The sequence below is a fragment of the Zeugodacus cucurbitae genome, chromosome 6 (assembly GCF_028554725.1).
Source record: "Zeugodacus cucurbitae isolate PBARC_wt_2022May chromosome 6, idZeuCucr1.2, whole genome shotgun sequence".
NCBI classification, from domain to species: Eukaryota; Metazoa; Arthropoda; class Insecta; order Diptera; family Tephritidae; genus Zeugodacus; species Zeugodacus cucurbitae.
Window position 1 is genome coordinate 8,428,121 of NC_071671.1, and position 23,744 is coordinate 8,451,864.

General features: G+C 34.6%; 1 protein-coding gene across 4 annotated transcripts; it reads right to left on the reverse strand.

The window, feature by feature from the left end:
* Positions 1 to 342: 342 nt before the first annotated feature.
* On the reverse strand, positions 343 to 16,033 carry LOC105216312 (sodium-dependent nutrient amino acid transporter 1). Of its 4 annotated transcripts, none has more exons than XM_011190736.3 (10): positions 15,874 to 16,033; positions 3,801 to 4,082; positions 2,594 to 2,897; positions 2,299 to 2,524; positions 1,819 to 2,089; positions 1,651 to 1,754; positions 1,380 to 1,569; positions 1,041 to 1,317; positions 796 to 972; positions 343 to 736 (listed from the first exon to the last, which is right to left on the reverse strand). In XM_011190736.3, the coding sequence occupies exons 2-10, from the start codon at positions 3,978 to 3,980 to the stop codon at positions 486 to 488; spliced, it is 1,980 nt and encodes a 659-aa protein (XP_011189038.2). In that variant the 5' UTR covers positions 3,981 to 4,082; positions 15,874 to 16,033; the 3' UTR covers positions 343 to 485. The 4 variants fall into 4 exon arrangements, with proteins under 4 accessions (XP_011189038.2, XP_054089763.1, XP_054089762.1 ...); XM_054233788.1 differs by lacking the exon at positions 15,874 to 16,033 and adding an exon at positions 15,667 to 15,685; XM_054233787.1 differs by lacking the exon at positions 15,874 to 16,033 and adding an exon at positions 15,663 to 15,680.
* Between the last annotated feature and the right edge of the window lie 7,711 nt (positions 16,034 to 23,744).

Consider the following 23,744-nt stretch of genomic DNA (forward strand, 5'->3'; position numbering starts at 1 on the left):
AGATTTATTTCTTTTTGTTACTGTAAAACAGTTTATTGTTTAATTTTATATTATTATATATTTATGTTAAAAAGAGTGGAAATCTGGTTATAAATGGAATGTTTTTGTTTTTTTTTTTTTGGGGGGGGATTATCAGTGTGGAATAAACAATTTTGGGATTGCGAAGTGGTTATTAAGAAATGCTTTTTCATCAAGAAAGTGGTTTTGGTATTGGTTTCCACCAGAATTGATGTCGATATTATGATTCGCTTTGTATTTTGATTGACACCGATTCATTGCCCTCTTAAATGTCAAATACCGTCCACATACAATTTAAAAATTTCCAGTACTCCAGGAATAATGTCGAGTTTAAACGAAATGTCGCAAATTTTACTTCAAAATATAAAAATTACATAAATACTAAGATTTTGTACAATAATAACGGTCTATATATACAAGACTACAACTATAAATACATATGTACAAGCATGTTATGTACATAACGTTCAACCAAATATGTTGTCGTATACTTTATGGCAGAATCCCGTCTTTTTGAACATTTCATTTGTGCGCTCTTCGGTTTTGAACAGTTGATATTCCTTCAGCGTAACTGGATCTAATGGACCCCAGTTGGCTTTTGGCTTAAAGCTTTTCTTTATCCGTTCGCATAGGGTGCCATCGGAACAATTCCAAACAGCGCCCACACCCCAAATGAGCAGTTGACCGATGCCAAAGGCCGAGATGCACCAACCGAAAACTGAAATAAAAATTTGTTTAAATTGGCACCAAATTTCTTTATATTTCAAATTATAATACCATATAAACCAGTTTGATAGGTGTAACCATTATACTGTAAGGGAGTGTAGTTCACCAAAGTGTAGATGAGTACGGCCGCCATAAAGGCAGGAGTAACAATACCCCAGCATATGCGATAATATATAGAAGTCTTTATACCCAACATAAAGTACACGTCTCGACAAAGGTTTTTCACGCCTGCAATATATGGAAAGTTCCGTTATTATTACCGTTTACCAATGCTACTCTGCGCATGTTTCAATTACCGTATATCCAACCGACAGCAATCAATTCGAATATTGCCAATACAAGCGCAATGAAAGACGCACCGAAGAAGTCCATAAAATTCAGTAGATATTGTCCACCAGGCGTAATGTAGATCAGACCGATTGCGTAGCATACAATGGCAATGGACACGGCAATAATCCAGTTTTTCGTGTTGTTGAATTTATCCTTCAGCACAGTCATCACGCACGATGCCATGCCCACATTGCTGCCAATACCCAGCACAAAAAGCATCAGGAAGAAGAGCACGGAGAACACCTGGTTGTTTGCATGCAATTTATATAGATGAGAATTCAAAATAATGCAAGAGTAACACTCACTTGTGGTATAAATTCAAATTTGGCTATAGCGTCTGGATAGGAGATGAACGCAAGTCCAGTGTTGCTCTTCACCACATTTTGTATATCGGTGGTGTTTGATTCGTGCGCCAAATTGCCGAGTATGCCAAATATGATGATTCCAGAAAGCAACGAGGTAAATGTGTCCAAAGTCGTCACTATCGTGCAATCTCTAAGTAACAATGAGTAAATTTTCATTAACAATAGCAGACCTACATATGTATGTATTACACCAAAATTACTGCCTTCTCACCTTTTTATATTGTGTCGGAAACGATTATAGGATGCATACATTATGATGTTTCCAAAGCAAATTGCTAGCGAGAAGAATACTTGTGTAATGGCGGCATACCACACCTACAAAAAAAAAACCATGAATTAGCTCTAATGTTTCAGTTCATTTAAATCTAATGGATCATACCTGCGGATCCAGCAGCTTATTCCATTGTGGTTTTAAAAAGTAGAGCACCCCATTAAAGGCACCGGGCAGTGTCAAAGATCTTATGAGCAGTATAAACAACACCACGTAGGGAAAAATTGCCAGCACGTAGGAGGCTTTACCAGAGCTTTTAATGCCCTTTATGAGTATAGAGGTTATCACAATCCATGAAACGGCCAATGTTAATGCCAAGGTCCAACTTGGATATCCAATACCATCATCAATGGAGTCTTTTTCACGTAAGATGACTTTTCTAAAAAGAGAAAATTTGAGAGAGAGAGAGAGAGAGATTATTACATGTATTAAGTACTACTCTTAAGAATTGACATATCTCTCAAATAACAGGCCAAATTGTTCATGATTTTGAAGTGTAGATCTGTATAGTCATATGGAGTTATCAAGATCGGAACTCATTGGTAATAATCCAAAAAACGAAAGTCTTAAAAAGCTTCAGCAACTTACGTAAAATAGAATTCCGCTGAGGTAGTTTTAACTGTGCTCTCATTTGTGAAAATATTTGATTTATTCACTTTCGAATTGACGCAAGCGTCACCCCATTCCTCGCGACAATAACTCCAGGGCAGTGTCGGGTAGCACGATTCAATCAAATAACGCAGTGTTATCGCCATTAATGTGGCATAATATGTGGATACAATAGCGGTGGCAAATACTTGACCATAGCCGACGCCTAAAAATAAAAAAAAATCATGATTTTATAAAAGCAAAAAAGTATTTGTATAAATGCCTTGGCACTAACCTCTCATTATGGGCGAAAAATCAAATACTTTGATACTGCCACGACTTGACAACTGTCCCAACAACATTTCCATGTAGTAAACGGGCTTGCCGACCAGAAATAATACGATGATGTAGGGTATGACGAAGGCACCGCCACCATTTTCGAGCGCGGTAAATGGAAAACGCCAAACATTACCCAAACCCACGGAGAGTGCGATGCAGGACATGAGGAACTCAATGTCATTGGCCCAAGTATCTCGCCGTTTGGTGTCATCTTCGACAACAGCGGTGTCAGTGGGTAGTTTGGGTAACTCTTCTGATTTCTATTGCATGTATTGAAGATATATTGTAATAGTTTTTTTACTGAACACTTAAAATTATGAATGTAATTAAAAGGAATGCGAAAAGTTATATGATGACTTGAGAAACTATCAGGCATATGCTGGAAATCTCGCGATTTCATTTTATTTGGTACCGAGGTGTGTTGAAATTCACTCGATTTTATTCGAACTTAAAACTGAAATGATTAAAAAATCATCTGAAAATCATTTTAAGAGATCGCTCCAATCCTTTAGATATTCCAGAGTCTGTAATTATTTCCCAATATACTGATTATTTGCAGATTCATTTTGATCTAAAGGATAATAAAGAAACAAGAAACATTATTCACGATGTTAGACCCCTAAAGAAGTTAACGAGCATAGCTGTTGAGCTGAAACTGGCAGCCACGTTGAGATTTCTTGGGAAAGAGGGATTTAAGAGATCCATGAGATCCATTGAAAGATTCACATATCCCTCAGAAAGTCGTTACCGTTATTAATGCGTTATTAACTGTGCTCTTCACATCATCTTCATAATTTAGATTTTTTCATGGAAAACTTGTTGAAGAAAATATTCCAGATCACACTGTAAACATTAGCCGATTTCATACTGATGCGGCATATGCCACATCGTTGTGATTTGATGTTCGAAAACGAGAACGGAGTAGTGACACGAATGCTAGCACATAACATCACGTTCTCGATGAAAATTTCGTATGAAAGCGAATTGCGACTCATGCCGGTATATTGATGACAGAATTTATTTATTTTTAAAGGTATCATCCAAGCTTAACGAAGGTATTTCCTAACGGAAATACATATGTATGTATGTATGTTGACAACAAATTTATTTGAAAACGTGTTTAAATAATTCTATTATAAGTAAACTAAAAACTTTTCAAGTACCTGCGATGCGGGTGTAATACTGTTATTTGTTGTTGGCACTACAATTCGTCCATTGTAATCGTTTCTGCTCGGTTCGAATGTGACACTCGTACGATACGCTCCCGGTATGGATGTAGTTGAGTGATTTGTAGAGTTTGTAGGTACATAAGCGTTGTTAACGTAGCCATCGTTATTGGCCATATCTGATTGCCTCGTGTTAATTGGTAGTATTGGAAGCGCAAGAAGTGTGGTAGCACCACATTTATGTATGAATATCTAGTTCAGGGGCAACAGTCATTTACCCTGTAATAAACGAATTTGCAGTTATTTTTAATTGTTTAAGATAACTCATACAGTTGTTGATTAGAAAATTTTATCAAAAATTAGGTTGTAACCGATCCTGTATCGCTGTTTTAACATAACAAGTTCATATGAACAAGTACCATCTGCTTAACTTAAATTTTTTTTTCAAGTTTGTCATTGTAATAGTTTAAAATTGTTAATTATTCAAACTATCAAGGTAAACGTCATGAGGTCATAGCGTTTTAATCGATGACAGAATACAAGCAGAAAATATATTGTTCGGATCTCTCATAAAATTCTTTACATCCAAACTAATCAACATACTATGTAGGGCTAGAACCGTAGTACGACCAGTCTTGTGCTATGGAGCTGACACACGGACAATAAGCGAAAAAGACAAAACAATATTGATGACCTTCGAAAGAAAAATTCTTCGAAAAATTCTCGACCTGTTGAATGGAGAATAAAATGGAATAGCGAACATGACCAACTACTTCAAGGCGAAAACGTGGTGCGATTGAATAAGATGGGGTCATATGTAGAAGTTCATGCAAGTAAGGAAAGTTTCTGATTGCCATTCACTTGGGAGTGACCAGGAACGATTATTTTGCATATGGCTCAAGCAGCTCACGACTTCCGGTTTTAGACCAAGTATCCTCTGGGTAGCCAACAGACATCCGTTTGAAGGTGAGCTAAAGTGAGAAGGTGAAGTCCGCTTCTGGGCTTGTGCATAGGGTTTGGGACCCACCACATAAAAGAACGTCCTCAATGAAAGATGAAGTTCTCAAAAGAAGGTAATGGACGCGAAAGCATTCATCGGCAACGCAAGAGGAAGGCCAAGATCAAGAACGACTAAAACGAAGATCTGAAAATTCGGCTGGAAAACTGGGGAGAGACCGCAAAAGACATATTAGCTTGCAGGCGTATTCTTCAACAGGCTAAAGCTCACAAAGAGCAGTAGAGCGAAAGTATGATGATAAGCAAGAAAATTATTCTTATTTTGAAAATATTTCTTTGAAAAATTTGGACATTTCGAAGAGCTTCCAACAATATCTATTTTAAATCAACGAAGTTTCATCGGTGGTTTTCAAATTTTCTTTCCGGCCACTTATAATGCTTATGAAAACTCAAGAACGTGGATTAAATTTTTTTATTCACTTTTCACTTGAAGCCGTGTATGTATGTATGTGATTGGCGTTTAGCCGGTTATAGCCGAATCGACGATAATGCGCCACTTCTCTCTCTCCTTCGCAGTTCGGTGCCAGTTGGAGATCCCAAGTGTAACCAGGTCGCTCTCCACCTGGTCCCCCAACGGAGTGGAGGCCTTCCCCTTCCTCGGCTTCCTCCGGCGGGTACTACATCGAACACTTTCAGGGCTGGAGTGGAGGGAGGATGGGATCATGTGTAGAAGTTCACCCACGTGAGGAAAGTTTTTGATTGTCATTCACTTGGGAGTGGCCAGAAACGAGTAGCTCACGACTTCTGGTTTTAGACCAGGGTAGGACATATTACAATAATGGATCATTCATGAGTCCAAAATAAGCTAACGGACGCGAAAGCTTTCATCAGCAAAGCAAGAGAAAGGCCAAGATCAAGATGAAAGGACGAATAAAACGAAGATCTGAAGATGCTCCGACTGGAAAAATGATGAGAGACCGCAAAAGGCATATTAGCTTAGAGGCGCATTGTTCAGTAGGCTAACGTTCACAAAGAGCCATAGAGCCAAATGATGATGATGGTAGGTAGACGTTCTAGTTAGCTAGAGTTCTCATAACGGCTATTTGTAACACATAAAACTAAACGAGTTAGATATTGAGTTTTATATATAGGATATCAACATGATCAGGTTGACGAGACGATTTGAGATCTTGACGTATGTCTGTCTGTCCATCCGTCGGTCGTCTGTTCGTGCAAGAGTTAACTTAAGGTAAAATGCACATGTCTTGATGAAATATACATATGTATGTACCAAATAGGTGCATTGACTTGGGGTCAAAAACTACTCCTCAGGAACTTCAGTAACTTATTGACCAGTTTCAACCTAATATTTTTTTTGGCGTCCTGATATTACATATGATGGATAACGTTCCATATCACAATTTAAAATTCCTCTGATTCGTTCAGTTTGAAGTATATAAAAAAAGAACCAATGAAGATATAGGAATACAACTTTGTATTAATATCACATAGGCGAAATCGGCTCGAGAATTAGCCATATCCTCTCTCTTCATAAAATTAATAAATAAATTGTTAAATAAATTGTAAGACTTAGCCCCTTCTTACATGTTAAACTATGGAGTTTAAAATAAAACTTTTCTGATTAATAAATGATGCTGCAAACTAATTATACAAAAATTTGTGCTCACTGTAAAGTGATATTTGTTAATTTGTTAAGATGCACCACTTTGATAGCAATGACTATTAAAATTTTATAATATTAACATTACAGCACATTACAGTAATCTCTTATACCCTTCATTAAGTAATTTATGTACTTGCGAATATAACTAAGAACACCTCTCATTCAGAGATTAGATATCACTTTGTTTACACCATTTCAATTAACGTTTGTAGAGCCCCATTACATGCTCTTATAATATATTCGCGCTTTGAGAAGTTTATGTCCGCACGCTTTCATGCAATTTATTATGATTGTAAAGTAGAATTAAGCATTGTCATCTAAACATATACGCTGGCGCAATTATGTCAGCAGTCACTTGCGTCCACGTTGTTCATATTATACATATTTATATATAGAAGTATATCTAATTTTTCTAATAAATTCTGAAATATTTTTTTTTTTTATGAAATATACATATTTAAAAAGTTACAAATCATTCAATGAGGAGAAATCTTGTTCACCTAAAGCTCAATGAAAAATGCATTTGATTCGACCAAAACGACCGCACTGTTAACAACTGAGCTCAAAAATATTACAAATAGGAAATAGCATACAAAATTTAATTATAGTGTTGGAAATATGCAAGCACGTCGGCCTTACGAGAATCTAACAGTTGACAGCTGATATTTATGTGTGAACACAAACATTTGATGGGTGCAGTAACCCACCTGCAGTAAAACATCAGGAAAGTCAGAGAACAAGTAACAAAGGCCTAAGCTTAAATATGAATGAATAAAATATTTGTTATTACACGGACTTCTGAATCAGTTGCTGCAGATTAACTTACTGTCACGTGCTCACTCCGTTTCAGCCCTAAGTGTGGCTTAAAATATGAATTTCGGCATATTGGTCTACAACTTTGCTTCCGCCGTTTTCCAATAGATGTCTCTAGGGACAAGACCTTCGTAGACGTAATAGAAACACTAATCGCTATGGAAATGAATGGAGGGCGAGGCAAGAATTCCATTTTTCGCTGGCAAAATGTCCACTAAATACTCTTGGCTGATATACATATACATATGTAAACCATTTTTCGAAAAACTAAGAACCTCACCGGTCACTATCCTAGCACAGATGACGTCTGAATGATCTTTTTTTTAGATTTTTCAAATATCATAATTTTGTAATATATTTCAACCCATATACAATAGCAGAGAAAATCGTTTACATTTGAAATTAACGGTTTCATTATCCAGAATATAATTGGTCTCATCATTCTGATCATTTTGTTAGTATAACTCCATATATATCTCGTTTAGTTAGTTAGCTGTACAAAACTATTGTATTGTATTGTATGTATGTATGTACGTATATGTTAATAATCATTTTGTGGCAAGGCATTGTGTTTATAATAAATTGCATCATTGATTTTTTTATAATTTTCATTGCCGTTGTGTTATTACACAGTTGCATAGAATACAACAATATACATAAGTAACAAGTAAGGAAGAGCTAAGTTCGGGTGTAACCGAAAATTTTATACTCTCGCAAGTAATTTTTTAATTGTTATTAAAATAACACACAAATCGAACTATATATTCGGCATGAAGTCTACTAGAATCACGAAAATCACTATATATAGTATATGGGTGCTGGGATAATTCCTGGACCGATTTCAACTATTTTTGCCACCAAGCTAAATTTTATAAAATATTATATATATTGACTTCATTTTGCTAAGATAGTTCACTTATAAACTGATATATACGGTATAAAGTACATCGTAAATTGGAAAATCCGTATATGATTTATATGGGTGCTTTTCGGCACGGAGACACACTATTCTCGGAAACATATTACTTTTGTATTTATTTAGAATAACTGAGAGGTTTATCGATATTTTCGACCAAAAATTTGCAACAAGCATTGAAGTGCTCATGTTCGGCATATATTCACTGGTGCTTCATTTATTTATATTCTATATAAAGTAAACGAATCAGATAGATTTCAAAATGGTGGTATAAGAAAAGTAGGTGTGTTCGTTAACCGATTTCGCCCATTTACAAACTATACCATTAAGATGCCAAAATGTAATAAACCGAATTTCGTTGAAATGGGTCGAGCATTTCCTGAAATATGTTTTTTGACTCTTAAGGGATTATATACAGTTAGACGGCCGAAAAAAAGTGAATTTTCCAGAATTTTTTCTGAGAAAACTTTTTAATTTATTGATCCAAAAATGTATACACATATTATAGTATCTTTTAACTGTACTTTGAGACTTAGTTTTAGTAAAAATATTTATTTGAAAAAGAGCTACAGCTGATCTCCAGGAGCTCCTCTCAAAAAAGACGTTTTGCGGTGACCACTATATCTCGGAACTGGATCATCCGAAATTAAAAAACCAAACAGATTTCGTTAAAATAATGTTAAATCTAGTAATTAATCGAAGGAATAAGCAAAATAAAATTTTTTGACAAAATGGCGGTTTCTCAAAAAAAAAAATCGATTTTTCACCGAAATTTCGGCCTTAAATTGTTTATAAAAAAAAATATTTATCGGAGAGAAAAAATCTACGATTAATTACTAAAAAATATGTTTAAGAAGGTCGTGTTAAAATTTGACACTAATCGGTCTAGCCGTTTTCGAGTAATGTTGGTCACCGACTTTGAAAACACCATTTTGAGAAAAACGCGTTTAAAGTTTGGACCTTGTACTTAAAAGCACTCTGAAACGCCTTTCAAATTTTTCATTTGCTTGTAACTTTGAAAATATTCACCGGAACGATATGAAATTTTCTGTGTGTATTCTTAAATATATGTACATTAAGAAAATGAAATAAAAAAAAAAATCGATTTTTTGAAAATTCTAACTGTATATAACCCCTTAAGTGGATGTTCATTTTTTTCATGTAAATGCTTTTTTATATCATCTTTACTATAAACTTCAGGGTTTCTGGCATATTAACCATGAAATTTAAAGTTCCTGGTGTGTTTTCCTACTGCATTAAAGCACTTTTGGTAGTTTTCAACATAACCTTTTTATGGTTACCTTTAAGTGACTGAAGGAAATGACTTCAGAATGCTTGGATGTTATAGCCTTTAGTGGTTTATGAGAGAGATAAATGCAAAAACCGTAAAAAGGGGCGGGTCACGACCATTTTCCCATTAAAAAAATAATCATCAAACTATGCCCATCTCTAATATGATCCTCTGTAGCAAATCTTACTTCGGATAACTTTATTTATGAATAAATAATAACCAGTGGCGAATACAGAAAAATTGTTTGGGTGTAGGGGGGCTGTATTACGAAAAGTTTTATTACTTAACGTATTTTTAATATAGCAGTTCCCTCACGAAAATTCAGTTATTATAGGACACCTTTTTTTTTAGAAATATTTTCTTTTTATGAAAGGGTGATCAACTGTTCAGAACAAAACTTTCTTGCGGTAGTGAAAATGTGGAAACAGCGAACTTCAGCCAAGCATTTTCGGAATGCTCTCGAAGCTTTAGAAGCAGTGATGTCAGTTGATGAAATACTAGAAGAATTCTTTCAAAAACCAAGGAAAATATAACATGGAATGTGAGATCCCGTGTAATCCTCAATTAATCACTGAGCTTCAGCGATACTGCTTGTACAAGTGTAGAGAGAGTTCGAATTATATGAAAACAACAGAAATATTGTCACTTATTATAATTGCTTATAATTTGATGTGATTTTTTGATCAATAACCTCATTCCAAACCCATATCAACACCAACACCAAAACACCAAAAACCCCCTCCACTGGTCATAACTCTTTATAGGTGTATCGCTGTGGAGAATTGCCATTTTGCGGGAGTAGAGTGCGCTGTCGTTTATCTGCCATCTCTCACTGGAACAAGCGTAGCAAGTTTCATTAAGATATTTTAATTTTTAATCAAGTTATCCGTTGCACGGACAGATGGACAAACAGATGGATGGTCAGGAATTAAACTCTACTCGTCACCAAGATCGTTTATATATAACCCTATATCTAACTCGTTTAGTTTAAAAAGCAACAGTTATGTGCACAAAACTATAATGCTCTCTTAGCAACATGTTACGAGAGTATAAAAAAAGTTTTAAGCGAAATTTTCAGTGAAATGCCGTAATGATGTCAACAAGTTGGTAGATCACTAAACAACTAGAATCAAAGCAACCATCATAATGAAATTAAAATGATGAAAAATATTACATTTTGTTTAATATCTAGTAATATTATTCATTAATTGGATCGAATGTACACAAAACCAAACCCAGACAAAAAATAATTTAGACGATAAAGAAAAAAAAATTGACGGAAAAATAATATTTACTATTTTTCTAGAAAAACAAAAACTGAAAAGATAAACTGGCACGTAGAATATGGCGACGTGTTATATGGATGTAGAGTACACTTACCGCTGAAAGTCTTTAAAATCACGTTTTATTTGCGTAAAATTTATTATCCTCAATTCCTCAAAATAATTTTAAACACTATTGGCTACATTTCAAAACCATGCACAGAGAAAGTGATATTCTAACACGTGATAAAGCAATTAAAATTTGAAGACATAAAACTTGTACTAAAGCGTAGTATGTATGTGCGTACAAAATATGCATTTGAATTTTGTGCTGTGTGTGTGTGTGTATGTCTGCATTTGCAACAATAAGAGTGTGACGCTAATATGCAATTTATTATATTTTTGTTTGTTCCTTTACCAATTATGTACAGATCTCGCTGAAGTTTTTATAGCATATGCATATAGCAACATCATAAAACGGCAATAAGAACGTAAGGGAGTGCAAAAACTGTGCGGAGTCAAAGAAACCGAGAGAGGTTCTTCTATTCGATTTTACGATAATTTTTAATACTATTAAATAATAAATATTTAAATTTACCGGTATTTGGCATATTAAACTGGTTTATTTTTTATACTCTCGCAACAAAAGTTGCTAAGAGAGTATTATAGATTTGTTCATATAACGGTTAGATATAGGGTTATCAAAATCAGAGTGACGAAACAAGTCCCGAATGTCTGTCTGTCCGTCCGTGCAACGGATAACTTGAGCAAAAATTGAGATACCTTGATGGTACACATGTTCCTTGGACCGTGAGAGGGTTGCTTTCGAAGATGGGCAAAATCGGACCACTGCCACGCCCACAAAATGTCGAAAACCGAAGACACATAAAGTGTCACAACTAAGCCATATCTAAAGATATAAATGTAAAATGTTGTACAAAGGATCGTCCTAGTAAGGACCATATTTGGATGCAATTTTTTGGGGAAGTTGGCATGGCCTCGCCCCCAAATAGTGTTTTTCTATATATCTCGCAAACGTATAAAGCTATATAAACCAAACTTTCTGCAGTCATTTCTTTTAGCCATTTCCATTTAGCAGTCCAAAAATGAAAGAAATCGGATAATAACCACGCCCCCCTCCCATACAAAGGTTAGGTTGAAAATGACTAAAAGTGGGTTAACTCACTAACGAAGAACGTCAGAAACACTAAATTTTACAGAAGAAATAGCAGAAAGAAGCTGCACTCGGATTTTTTTACAAAATGGAAAATGGGCGTGGCGTCGCCCACTTATGGGTCAAAAACCATATCTCAGGAACTACTCGACCGATTTCAATGAAATTCGGTATATAATATTTTCTTGACACCTTGATGACATGTGTGGGAAATGGATGAAATCGGTTTACAACTACGACAACTTCCCATATAACTCAATTTTGAATTCCATCTGATTCCTTCACTTTATAATGTATACATAAGGAACCGATGAAGATAGCGTTATAAAACTTTACATAAATACTGTATATGATCTGTGGCATCACTTGTGAAAAAATTGTCGAAATCGGACTATAACTTTTCAAGGCCCCGGATATCGAATTTGAAGAACTCAGTGCCTTATGGTAAATTTTCACCGGAAATATCGGTAAATCTCTCAGATATCTTAATTTAATTCAGAGGAAATCGTTTTCTTCTAATAGTATGTCTCTGTACCCGAAATGGTTAAAATCGGGTCGTAATTTCCCCTAGCTTTCATATACCTAATTATAGGATTATCAAAAATACGATGGGCTTAACATCTTCATCATTTTATCATCATCATTTAATATCTTAGCCAAATTAAATGAGCATATACTCTTAGATATAACGTATGTTGCTGATGAAAATTAGTGAAATCGGTTTAGGAATTTCCTCAGCTCTCATAAACTATATATGATGTTTTTCGTTTTTCTATTGGATTTTATGCCGAATCGAAATTGTTGTGTTGGGTTCAACAAGCATGCAAAATGTCTTTCAAAATATGCAGACATAAAGCAAACAAGCATTATTAACCTTCAAAAACATCTCAAATACGTACAACGGAATGCATGATATGTATATAGTTTTATCCCCCGGGCGTGCACTGATAACGATTAGTAAATATAATTAAGTCATATCTGTGCAACATAAATAAATACGTGCAAATACAATGATACATTTAGTTAAAAAAAAATTTAAACTTTAGTCTACTTGGGCTGCGTAGGGTTAAAATGAGTCTAGTAAAGCAAAAGTTGTAAAGATATCGCAGACAATCTTATTATTTTATTGCAGTCGTGCTATTTTAATGTTGTTCGACATTTATACACATGGACACATACATACATCTGTATATCCATATAAATATGTCTACCTGCTTTATAGAACTATAATGTAAGAAGTTACTCACCAACCAAAGTCAAGTAAAAGTGATTTAATTCATGCATGCTGATTGAAAAGTGACAGCAGTTATTTAATTTACAAAACAATGGAAACACAACACTAGTTTGGAATAATAATATTTTTACAAATCTACTTTTTGGATAAAACACTCAGCGACAGAGTTATGAACCGACTTTTCATTCATCGTTGATGGTGATAACTCAATTAGGCATTTGTAAAATATATAATTTTCTGACAACAAACCACTCTCGAATTCAGCTGAAGACCCAAAAAACATTTCATTCAAATCGGTCCAGCCGTTTAGGAGGAGTTTAGTGACAGTGACACAGATACAGAAGAATTTTATACTAATTTGTACTACCATAATGGTTTCCAAAATTAGCTGAAATTGCCTTTTATCTTCTCCTAGTTACCAGCTGTCGAAAGTAAAGAAATCTTAATTATGTTATCGCGCTTGATAGCTGTACGTCTAGTTGAAGTAATGTGGATATAACAAGTTAATACGACAGATGTATTAATGAAACTAATAAGTAAAATGTTACCTTTAATATTAGGCGAACTACACTAAATATTCGAGCAATTCAGTCATTTCTACGATTATTTAATAAATTTGAATAAATGGGTTGGCTGTCATTCTGTCAGAGTTTGATTTTAATCCAGTATTTCATAGCATAATAAATAGGCCAACTATACATATTAAGTTTGACAGTCATAATTTTGAAGTCGTAGTTAGTTTCGTCTACTTGGGAACCAGCGTTAACAACACCAACAACGTCAGCCTCGAAATCCAACGCAGAATCACTCTTACCAACAGGTGCTACTTTGGACTGTTAGGTAGGTACCAAAAGTACTCGACGAACCAAAATCAAACTCGACAAGTCGCTCTTTGTTAACGTCCTGCTTTATGACGCTGAAGCATGGACGATGCCAACATCCGATGAGACGACTCTGGGGTTTTCGAGAAAAAGGTTTTTGCGCAAGATTTATGGACCTTTGAACTTTGGCAACGGCGAATACCACAGACGATGGTACGATTTATACGATAGCATTGCCTTAGTTCAGCGAATAAAAAGATAGCGACTAAGCTGGCTAGGTCATGTTATACGAATGGATGAAAACACTCCAGCACTGAAAGCGTTCGATGCAGTACCCACTGGAGGAAGCCGCCGTAGAGCACGACCTCCACTCCGTTGAAAGACCAAGTCGAAGTGATCTGGCTTCACTTGGCGCCAAAAAGCAACAAAGGAGCAATAAATGGAGCGCTCTGGTGGATTCGGCAATAATCGCTTAAAGCGGATCCTACACCATATACAGTGGAACTTCCATAACTCGAATCACCATAATCCACAAAAAAAAAATTCGAGTTAGAGAGACTTCCGAGTTACGGAAGGTAATTTGTATGAAATTTGACTTCTATTGCCAATTCAATATATCGAGTTATAGAGAACTTCGAGTTATAGACGTTCGAGTTATGGAAGTTCAACTGTATATATATATATAAATATATGTAGCCTAATTCTCACCGCTACTTCTCTGTCCGCGCTTCTATGAAAGCGATGGCCGGGACGTAGCCGGTAAAAAAGAGGCGCCGGTGAATCTTTAATATAAGGCTTCGTTGGGTCCCAGGTCATAGCAATATTACTGAGAACTGCAAAGCCGATGAGCTTTCGTGTAGGAGCACCCAAGCTGCAATCTCATCATCAGATTGTTAACAGACTAGTGCTCAGTGTCCTTCTACCTTTTCACATTGGATCAATGTTCGTCGAATGAAGTAGTCGTTGGACTAGACGAGATCGTAAGAAATTCACTGAGCTCTTAGCAAGGTTCAGCTTGCCGTAATGATAGGAGTCTTTACTGGATACTGACTAAGTAAAATATGTCTTATAAATAGTACGAGGAGATGGAGAAAAATTAATGAAAAATCTATTATTATCATGGTGATCTTTTCATGTTGAGTACACGCAAATTACTGAAGTTAAGGTGCAATAACTGGCAAGGAGCACTTAATTTATGCGATGCTGTTTCTTCGGATGAACACACATCACACAAATTGGTAAAAAATATATTAATGAAAGTGTCATATAAATTTATCGGTTAAAGTAATGTTACACTATAGGATTTACGAGGTTATTGAAGAAAATTTGTTTGCATTTTTATTATAGATTTTTCGGATTTTTCTTTTTCAAAGGAATAGTAATTCTTTGTTTATTTCACATTAGTTTAATCATTGCGAAATTGACTATTAGTGGTGATTAATAAATTAATTATTATACTATACATATCGTCAATATTAGCTGTGGAGCATTTAAAGTCATTATATTCTATTTAAATTGCTGCACATATACTATATATGACAGATGTATGTATATATAACCCACATATAACAATAAACACATGTTTAGCTTTCGTACAAAATTGTCAAAAAAAAAATTACTGAATATTTGCTACTTTATTTTTGTATAATACTTCAGTACTAAATAGCGGTGTAAACGAGTTTCAAATATACAATGCTATTCACATACATACAAACTCAATAATATTTAAAATAGCTATGCATATATAGCCAAATTATTTCACATTCAAATATTGGGGTTTCAGTACATATGTATGTCTATATGTGCGCATTAAGTATGCATATACAAATTGGTACTTTTTTCGAACTTCACACAAAAAAAAATTTTGTTTTTTTTAATTCTTAGAATATTATTGTTTTTAATTAAAAAACAAACGCACTTTTTTTTATTTTAATATATGTAAAGCGCGCTATGAATCACACTAAAACTAATCTGTTCTTTATTACTCCACTTGATTTTGCTTTGAGGTAGACACTTCTACACAGGTCTTGTTATTTAGACAGTTGTTCACTAACTGATTTATTCAGTGCCACCTTTATTAATATGAGCGCCAGCAACACCTAAACTTGTTTCAATCGAAACGACGACCAACAATAATCATAATATGAGCAAAAGCTGATGCGCTTGCCTACAACAAAGCCAGTTAAGTGCAAACAGAGAGCAATTTGCACGTGCGATCACGCTCTGGACAATAAGCGTATGAGCAATTTGACTCGAAGCATGCTCAAGAACAACTTGTAGTACAGCAACCAGCGCTCAAATTTCGTATATAATGCGTATGTCTGCGTTAAAATTGCACAGTTTAATTAAACTCCCAAAAGTTAAACAAAATTACCGTTCTCTTAAGCTCATTGTTGCTACATATGTTTGTATGTGTATATAAAGTATTGGTTATTAACTTTGGTGACAATGAAAATACCTTAAAATATAGAGACATACATACATATAAATGGAAGTAGGTATGTAAGTACAGTTTCTTAAGCTGTTTGCTGTTGCTGTTGGGCAGTTACAAGCATATACAGCAGTTAAATAGTTTATTAGCTTCCATCTAATATGTTGCTTTTGTGTTAGCATATATGTAATACATCTTCTTCTTCTTAACTGGCGCAGAAACCGCTTACGCGGTTATAGCCGAGTCCACAACAGTGCGCCACGCATCTCTCCTTTTGGCGGTTTGGCGCCAATTGGTAATACCAAGTGAAGACAGGTCCTTCTCCACCTGGTCCTTCCACCGGAGTGGAGGTCTCCCTCTTCCTCGGCTTCCACCAGCGGGTACTGCATCGAAAACTTTCAGAGCTGGGGCACTTTCATCCATTCGAACAACATGACCCAGCCAGCGTAGCCGCTGTCTTTTTATTCGCTGGACTATGTCTATGTCGTCGAACAACACATACAGCTCATCATTCCATCTTCTGCGGTATTCGCCGTTGCCAATGTTTAAGGGACCGTAAATCTTCCGCAAAACCTTTCTCTCGAAAACTCCTAGTGCCGTCTCATCGGATGTTGACACCGTCCACGCTTCTGCACCATAAAGTAGGACGGGAATGATGAGGGACTTGTAGAGTTTAGTTTTTGTTCGTCGAGAGAGGACTTTACTTTTCAATTGCCTACTCAGTCCATAGTAGCACCTGTTGGCAAGAGTGATTCTGCGTTGGATTTCAAGGCTGACATTATTATCGGTGTTAATGTTGGTTCCTAGGTATACGAAATTATCTACAACTTCAAAGTTATGACTGTCAACAGTGACATGGGAGCCAAGACGCGAATGCGCTGACTGTTTGTTTGATGACAGGAGATATTTCGTCTTGTCCTCGTTCACCACCAGACCCATTCGCTTCGCTTCCTTATCCAGGCGGGAAAAAGCAGAACTAACGGCGCGGGTGTTGTTTTCGATGATATCAATATCATCGGCGTACGCCAGGAGCTGTACACTCTTGTAGAAGATTGTACCTTCTCTATTTAGCTCTGCAGCTCTTATAATTTTCTCCAGCATCAAGTTAAAGAAGTCGCACGATAGCGAGTCACCTTGTCTGAAACCTCGTTTGGTATCGAACGGCTCGGAGAGGTCCTTCCCGATCCTGACGGAGCTTTTGGTGTTGCTCAACGTCAACTTACACAGCCGTATTAGTTTTGCGGGGATACCAAATTCAGACATCGCGGCATAAAGGCAGCTCCTTTTCGTGCTGTCGAAAGCAGCTTTAAAGTCGACAAATAGATGGTGTGTGTCGATCCTTTTTTCACGGGTCTTCTCCAAGATTTATGTAATACATACCAATATGTAAATATGTATGTAAGTGAGTACGCAGCGTATACGTAACCCCAAATATTGCATTTAAATCACTTAATCTGTAGTGGGTAATCAAAAACTTTGTATACATAATTTAATTAACTGATTTATAATATTCGAAAATTGATATAAAGTCATTAAACAGCCTTTTTTATTCAAAGTGGATATTAATGCTTTGCTTTTGGTTGCGCGTGGTCGACGGATGTTACCAAAATCTTCACTCATATTGTTTGTTGGAAACTGTGATCGATCCCATTTTCTATGAAATTAGGTTAATGATAACCGAATGCAAATTGCATTTTTTACAGGTAGATGTCCAGCGGAATGACAACCGAAAAAATAAATCTAACACTGAACACATATATTAAGTGTGGTTTTACGATATTTACTTAATGAGAGAGGTATTAATATAGGAGAGCGAATTTTTATTGAATAATCAATTTTTTTAAATAAAAAAATTTTAATTAAATTGCAGCTAGTGTTAATTTTTGTTTTATAATAATTATTGTTTTTCTTCTAATTTGAAAATTAAATTAATTATTGATTTAATCAATGATAAATCACTTAAGGAGTTGTATACAGTTAGAATTTTCAAAAAAATCAATTTTTTTGCGTTTTCTTATACTAAGTATACACATACAAAATTTCAAGTCGATTTCTCAGAAACGGCTGTACAAGCTTCTTAACTATATTTTTTAGTAATTAATCGAAGGATTTTCCCATCCGATGAAAATTTCTTATTTTTATAAACAATTAAAGACCCGAATTTTGGTCGAAAATCGAACCTTTTGCTTTGAGTAGTCGCCACTTTGTCAAAAAAATTTTTTTTGCTAATTCCTTCGATCAATCACTAGATTATTTATTATATTAATGAAATTTATTTGGTTTTTGCATTTTAGATGATCCAGTCCAGAGATATCGTGCTCACCGTAAGAGGCCTTTTCTGCGGACCTCTGCAAAATTGGCAATATCAACGTTCCCGATAATTATTTTTGGCAATAAAAAATATGTGAATATAGTTTAAGGTTGTCATAATATACCTGCCAAGTTTCAAATTACCAAACCAAAGAGTTTGTTTAGAAAAAATTCTTGAAAAATGCCTTTTTTCGACCACCTAACTGTATATAACCCCTTAATACCTTTTAATTAATTTATTAGTATGTATTTCTCGTGACTAGTTAGACACTTTACTACTGGGTTTGGTAAAAACTTATATTCAGAAAAGAACACTTTTTCCTACATGGTTGAAAAATCTAGGTTAGTAAAATCAATATTGTTGCATAGTTTTAGGCGTTTTTCAAAGCTAACTTTTAAGGCATTGTAATAAAGTTTGTCTGCGTCTGCGCTAAGCGCTTTCAAGCCACGACAAAGCAAAACCAGAAATTAATTTTTAGGTAGTACTATACTTTTTCTACTCTTGTTAGAAAAGCTAATACTAAGCAGATTATAGAGGTCTGCTGAGTAATAAAAAACAAGGTAACTAGCTTTTTAGAACCACAATGAAGATCCCTTTAATCCTATGACCTCTTTAACGTCACGAATTTTTAATTGAAAATTACCGTAATTAAGATAAATGCAGCAAATACGAATATTTTAGAAATTGTGGTTAAGATATTAAATAAAATGATTTATTTATACTTCATCAAGAGAGAAAGGAACATATCAAAGCATTCCTGAATCGTCAACAATTTAACCTCATAGTTCCGATGAAGATTAATGTCTATACACTGCAAAATATTCGGAAGATTATTCGCCTTCCTTTTGCATTACCTTCCACTGTCATATGTCAACCTAGCCTAATAGCCAACTTGGAGTTTGCTGTTCACCTAACAGTAGCTGTATGCAACTTAGCCGCCTCTGAAGTGATAACAAAAAATATATAGAACTAAGAAAGGGCGAGAGTTCAGTATTTCCAAAAGAAAGATATTTAGAAAGTATGAAAGAAAAAGAAAGTAGACGTTCAGAAGGCACACATATTTAAGCGCATTACAATGTCAATTTAAAGCCGAAATTCACATGCCTATCTTCAGAAGGTGGACTTCATTACGCACCCAACTGTTAGTCGTAAATATTTTTATAATTTAAGCTCTTCTGCGTAAATGAGCTCTGACTTAGTATCAACGAAAACAAATATTTTACCTCAAGAAAAAATATATTTAAACAAATATTCTACTTGTAAATCTATTGCGCCTTTTTTCAACACCTCTTCTAATTTTTTGTTTTCTTTTATCAATTCTACAATACTATACATATATTATTTTCATACGATTCACCTTTCCCGTCAAGGATCAGTCCTTTGATGAAAAGTTTTGGTTGTTGATATTTGATGTCTTTTTTCAATCTGGAAATATCTAAAAAGTCCATCAAGTTTTCGCGTATACCATATGTATATAAATAACCCGCTATTACTCTTGTCGAGTCCTATGTGAAGAGACGGAACAATTTACTATTTCGTTTCAAAGCTGTACTACTGATCAATAATTATATGTTTATGTTGATCAAAACTTTCACGTTTATTGCTGACCAACTACTTCGAATTTTGATATATTTATCTTATGAAAAGATGGTTTATATACTGTCGACATGTAAAGAAGCGAGCGAAAATTGATTAATAAAAAAAAATAATTTTGATAGTGAAGGAGCATCTGTGATTTAAAACTTTTTAAAAGGTGACTATGGCTCCGCCCTTTAATATAGATAATCAAAAAGTACTAAAGGTGTGTCAACATCATGAGTTTAGATCAAAATTGGTAAATCGAATAATAATCACTCCCGCCTCTCGTATAATTGTTAACTGCTTAACAAGTACGGAATGCCTAAGTTCGGGTGTAACCGAACGTTTAATACTCTCGCAATTTACTAATTTAATTTTATTAAGATAACACACAATTCGACTCATATTATAGACAAAAATCCACTGGAATAACGAAAATCAACACAGGTAATTCCTGAACAGATTTCACTCCTTTTCGTCGCTAAGCTAAATTTTATAAAATGTTATATATTCACTTAATTTTGCTAAGTCATCTCATATACAAACCGATATATACGGTTATAGGCCGCCGGATGTTTGAAAACCTAATATTATGTATAAGGCAGCTGGGAAATATTGACCAGATTTTACTAATTTTTGGTACGGAAGCATATGATTACTAGAAAAAGATTCGCTCTGAATTTCTATAAAATCTGGAAGATTTTCATATGTTTTCGGTAAAAAAACAATCCACTGAGGTCTGGGACGTTATGCACACCAAATTTCGTTAACAACCTGGGAAGTTACAACCCGGTTTCAATGCCACACCTACAGCGCAGTATTTGTACTAAGTTATATTCCGATATTTTCATTGGTTGCATTTATATATTGTAAAGTAGGTCTGATTGGAAACCGATTTCAGCCATTTTCTATTCGTAAGATCAAAGTGTCGAGAGAATATTATTTCGTTACATGGACATACGGAGAGATATCAATGGATTTCAACTCGTCTCGTTAACCTGTATATCTAACTCGTTAGACTTAGTTTTATGTGCAACAAAAAATTTTAATCTCAAAGCTCTTAAACTCTGTGTAACATATTGCGAGTGTATAAAAACTGATAAAATCGGTGCGGTACTTCCCCTAGTTATTATATACATATAAAATTTTTTAATTAACCACCTTCGATTCTTGCAAATTGTGAGACTTAATAATGTCTATATTTTTAAACTATAAATTTGTTTTATTTTCATCGTTTCTGTTATTTTTTTCCAAATCGTTTGGTTACTTTTTTATACTATACATAACATGCATTAAGTTTAAATAAATTTTGTTTGTAATATTCAACTTATATGATGATAAACCAATAATTTGATTTGAACAAGTAAAGAACAACTACCCGAGTTCGTTACAGAACTATTAGATCGTGACTTCGTGACAAGTTTTGACTGTTTCTTTTGTAATTAAACCACAATATTTTAATATAAATTTGGTATAATCTTTGAAACTTGGGTAAAGACCTCTCAAAAGTGTAATTAAATATATTAGATATTGAAAAGAAAAATAAATAGTCAAAACACAAAAATTATAGACAATTCGTTCCGGTATCTAAATTATGCAAGATTTATTTTTTATAATTTTAGTTTTCCGCTGACGTAGATAAACTCTTTTTCAAGCGCGAATATGTTTTGAATCAATTAAAAGTGTTGCTAATGACAGCAAATCCCGCAGAATGTAAAAAAAAACAAGTAAGGAAGCACTAAGTTCGGGTGTAACCGAACATTTTACACTATCGCAATTTATTTACTTAATTTTATTAATATAACACACAATTTGACTCACATGTTCGTCATATATATGGTATAAAGTCCATTGAAAGTTGGAAATCCTAATATTAGGCATATGGGAGTTAGGTGAAGTTATGACTCGATTTGACCCATTTTTGGCACGGAGACATATTATTAAAAGAAATATATTCCCTTCGAATGTCTTCAAAATATCTGAGAGACTTGCCTATGTTTTCGGTAAAAAATATGTTCGAAGCTCTCAGGTCCTCATGTTCGATATATGGGGTTTTGAAAACTTATTGTGTGATTTCGACGATTTTTAGAAGAGCGATGTCATACTGTAAATGCTGTATTTATGCAAAGTTCTGTTCCAATATGTTCATTAGTGCCTACTTTATATCATGTAAAGTAAACGATTCAGATCAACTTCAAAGTTCTGGTATATAGGAAGTAGACGTGGTTGTGAACCGATTTGGCCTATTTTCACAATATAACATTGGGATGCAAGAAAAGTATCACAAACCAAATTTCATTGAAGATATGGTTTTTGACCTGTAAGTGGGCGGAGCCACACCCATTAAAAATTTTTTATACCAATTTGAGTGAAGCTCTTCCGTACCTTCTTTATATTGAAATTTAAGGTATCTGGTGTTTTCCCTTACTGAATCAAAGCATTTTTGGTATCCGAACCGATGAAACGACTCTAAAAAGTTTGGTTGATATAGCTTTAATAGTTTACGAGATATGTACAAAAAACTTATTAGGGGGCAGTGTCACACCCACTTCTCCAAAAAAATTACATCCAAATATGCCCCTTCGTAGTGCGATCCTTTGTACAAAATTTTAATTCAATAGCTTTATTTTTGTGTTTTCGGTTTTCGCCATTTTGTGGGCGTGGCAGTGGTCCGATTTTACAACTTTGCTATGGTGCCAAGAAACACGTGTACCAATTTTCATCAAGACATCTTAATTTACACTCAAGTTACAGCTTGCATAGACGGACCGACAGACAGACATACATACATCCGGATTTGAACTCCACTCTTCACCCTGATCACTTTTGTATATATAACCCTATATCTAACTCGTTTAGTTTTGGGTGTTACAAACAACCGTTATGTGAACCAAACTATTATGTATACATACTCTCTTAGCAACTTTGTTGCGAGAGTGTAAAAATATTTTACTTGGGCGGGTGAAATATTTTTTGAAGAACATTATTATATGCTGGTTAGAGGTGCGCTCTCTCTCTGTTGAATAACAATGATTTTATTATTATTTTAAATTAGGAACCCTTTGTCAGAACACCGTTTTATGTTCTCTGTCTATTAAAACATTATTGCAATAAGGCATAATCAAGTAAACTAATTATTTTCTGTTTTGAGGCACACAGATTTATCTTATCAATTCATTGTCACCGGTTGGGATTTTCGTTCATTGTTATTAGTGTTGGCAAATTTTTTTATGAAGACATAAACACAACAAAACTTTTGTTTACTAAAAATATTTAATCACAACAAAAAAACTTTCTTTATGTTTCTATCATTTTGTGTGGCGATAAAAAGAGTTTCGTGAACTTCAAAAATTTGTTTGTTGTTCATAAGCTGCTTCAAAGATGTCGCACTGACGTCCACGTCCACTAATCGTTCTACACATATATAGGGTGGTGTATGTAAAACGTAAATGTCTAAAATCACATACTC

What these genes read in the sequence shown, in the direction of transcription:
- LOC105216312 (XM_011190736.3), bottom strand. Translation starts at nt 3,980, where the DNA reads ATGGCCAATAACGATGGCTACGTTAACAACGCTTATGTACCTACAAAC. An exon ending in TTTTTCGCCCATAATGAGAG is followed by an intron (nt 2,525 to 2,593) that starts GTTAGTGCCAAG and finishes TTTTATTTTTAG; the next exon opens with GCGTCGGCTATGGTCAAGTA. An exon ending in CTATCAAACTGGTTTATATG is followed by an intron (nt 737 to 795) that starts GTATTATAATTT and finishes TTTTTATTTCAG; the next exon opens with TTTTCGGTTGGTGCATCTCG.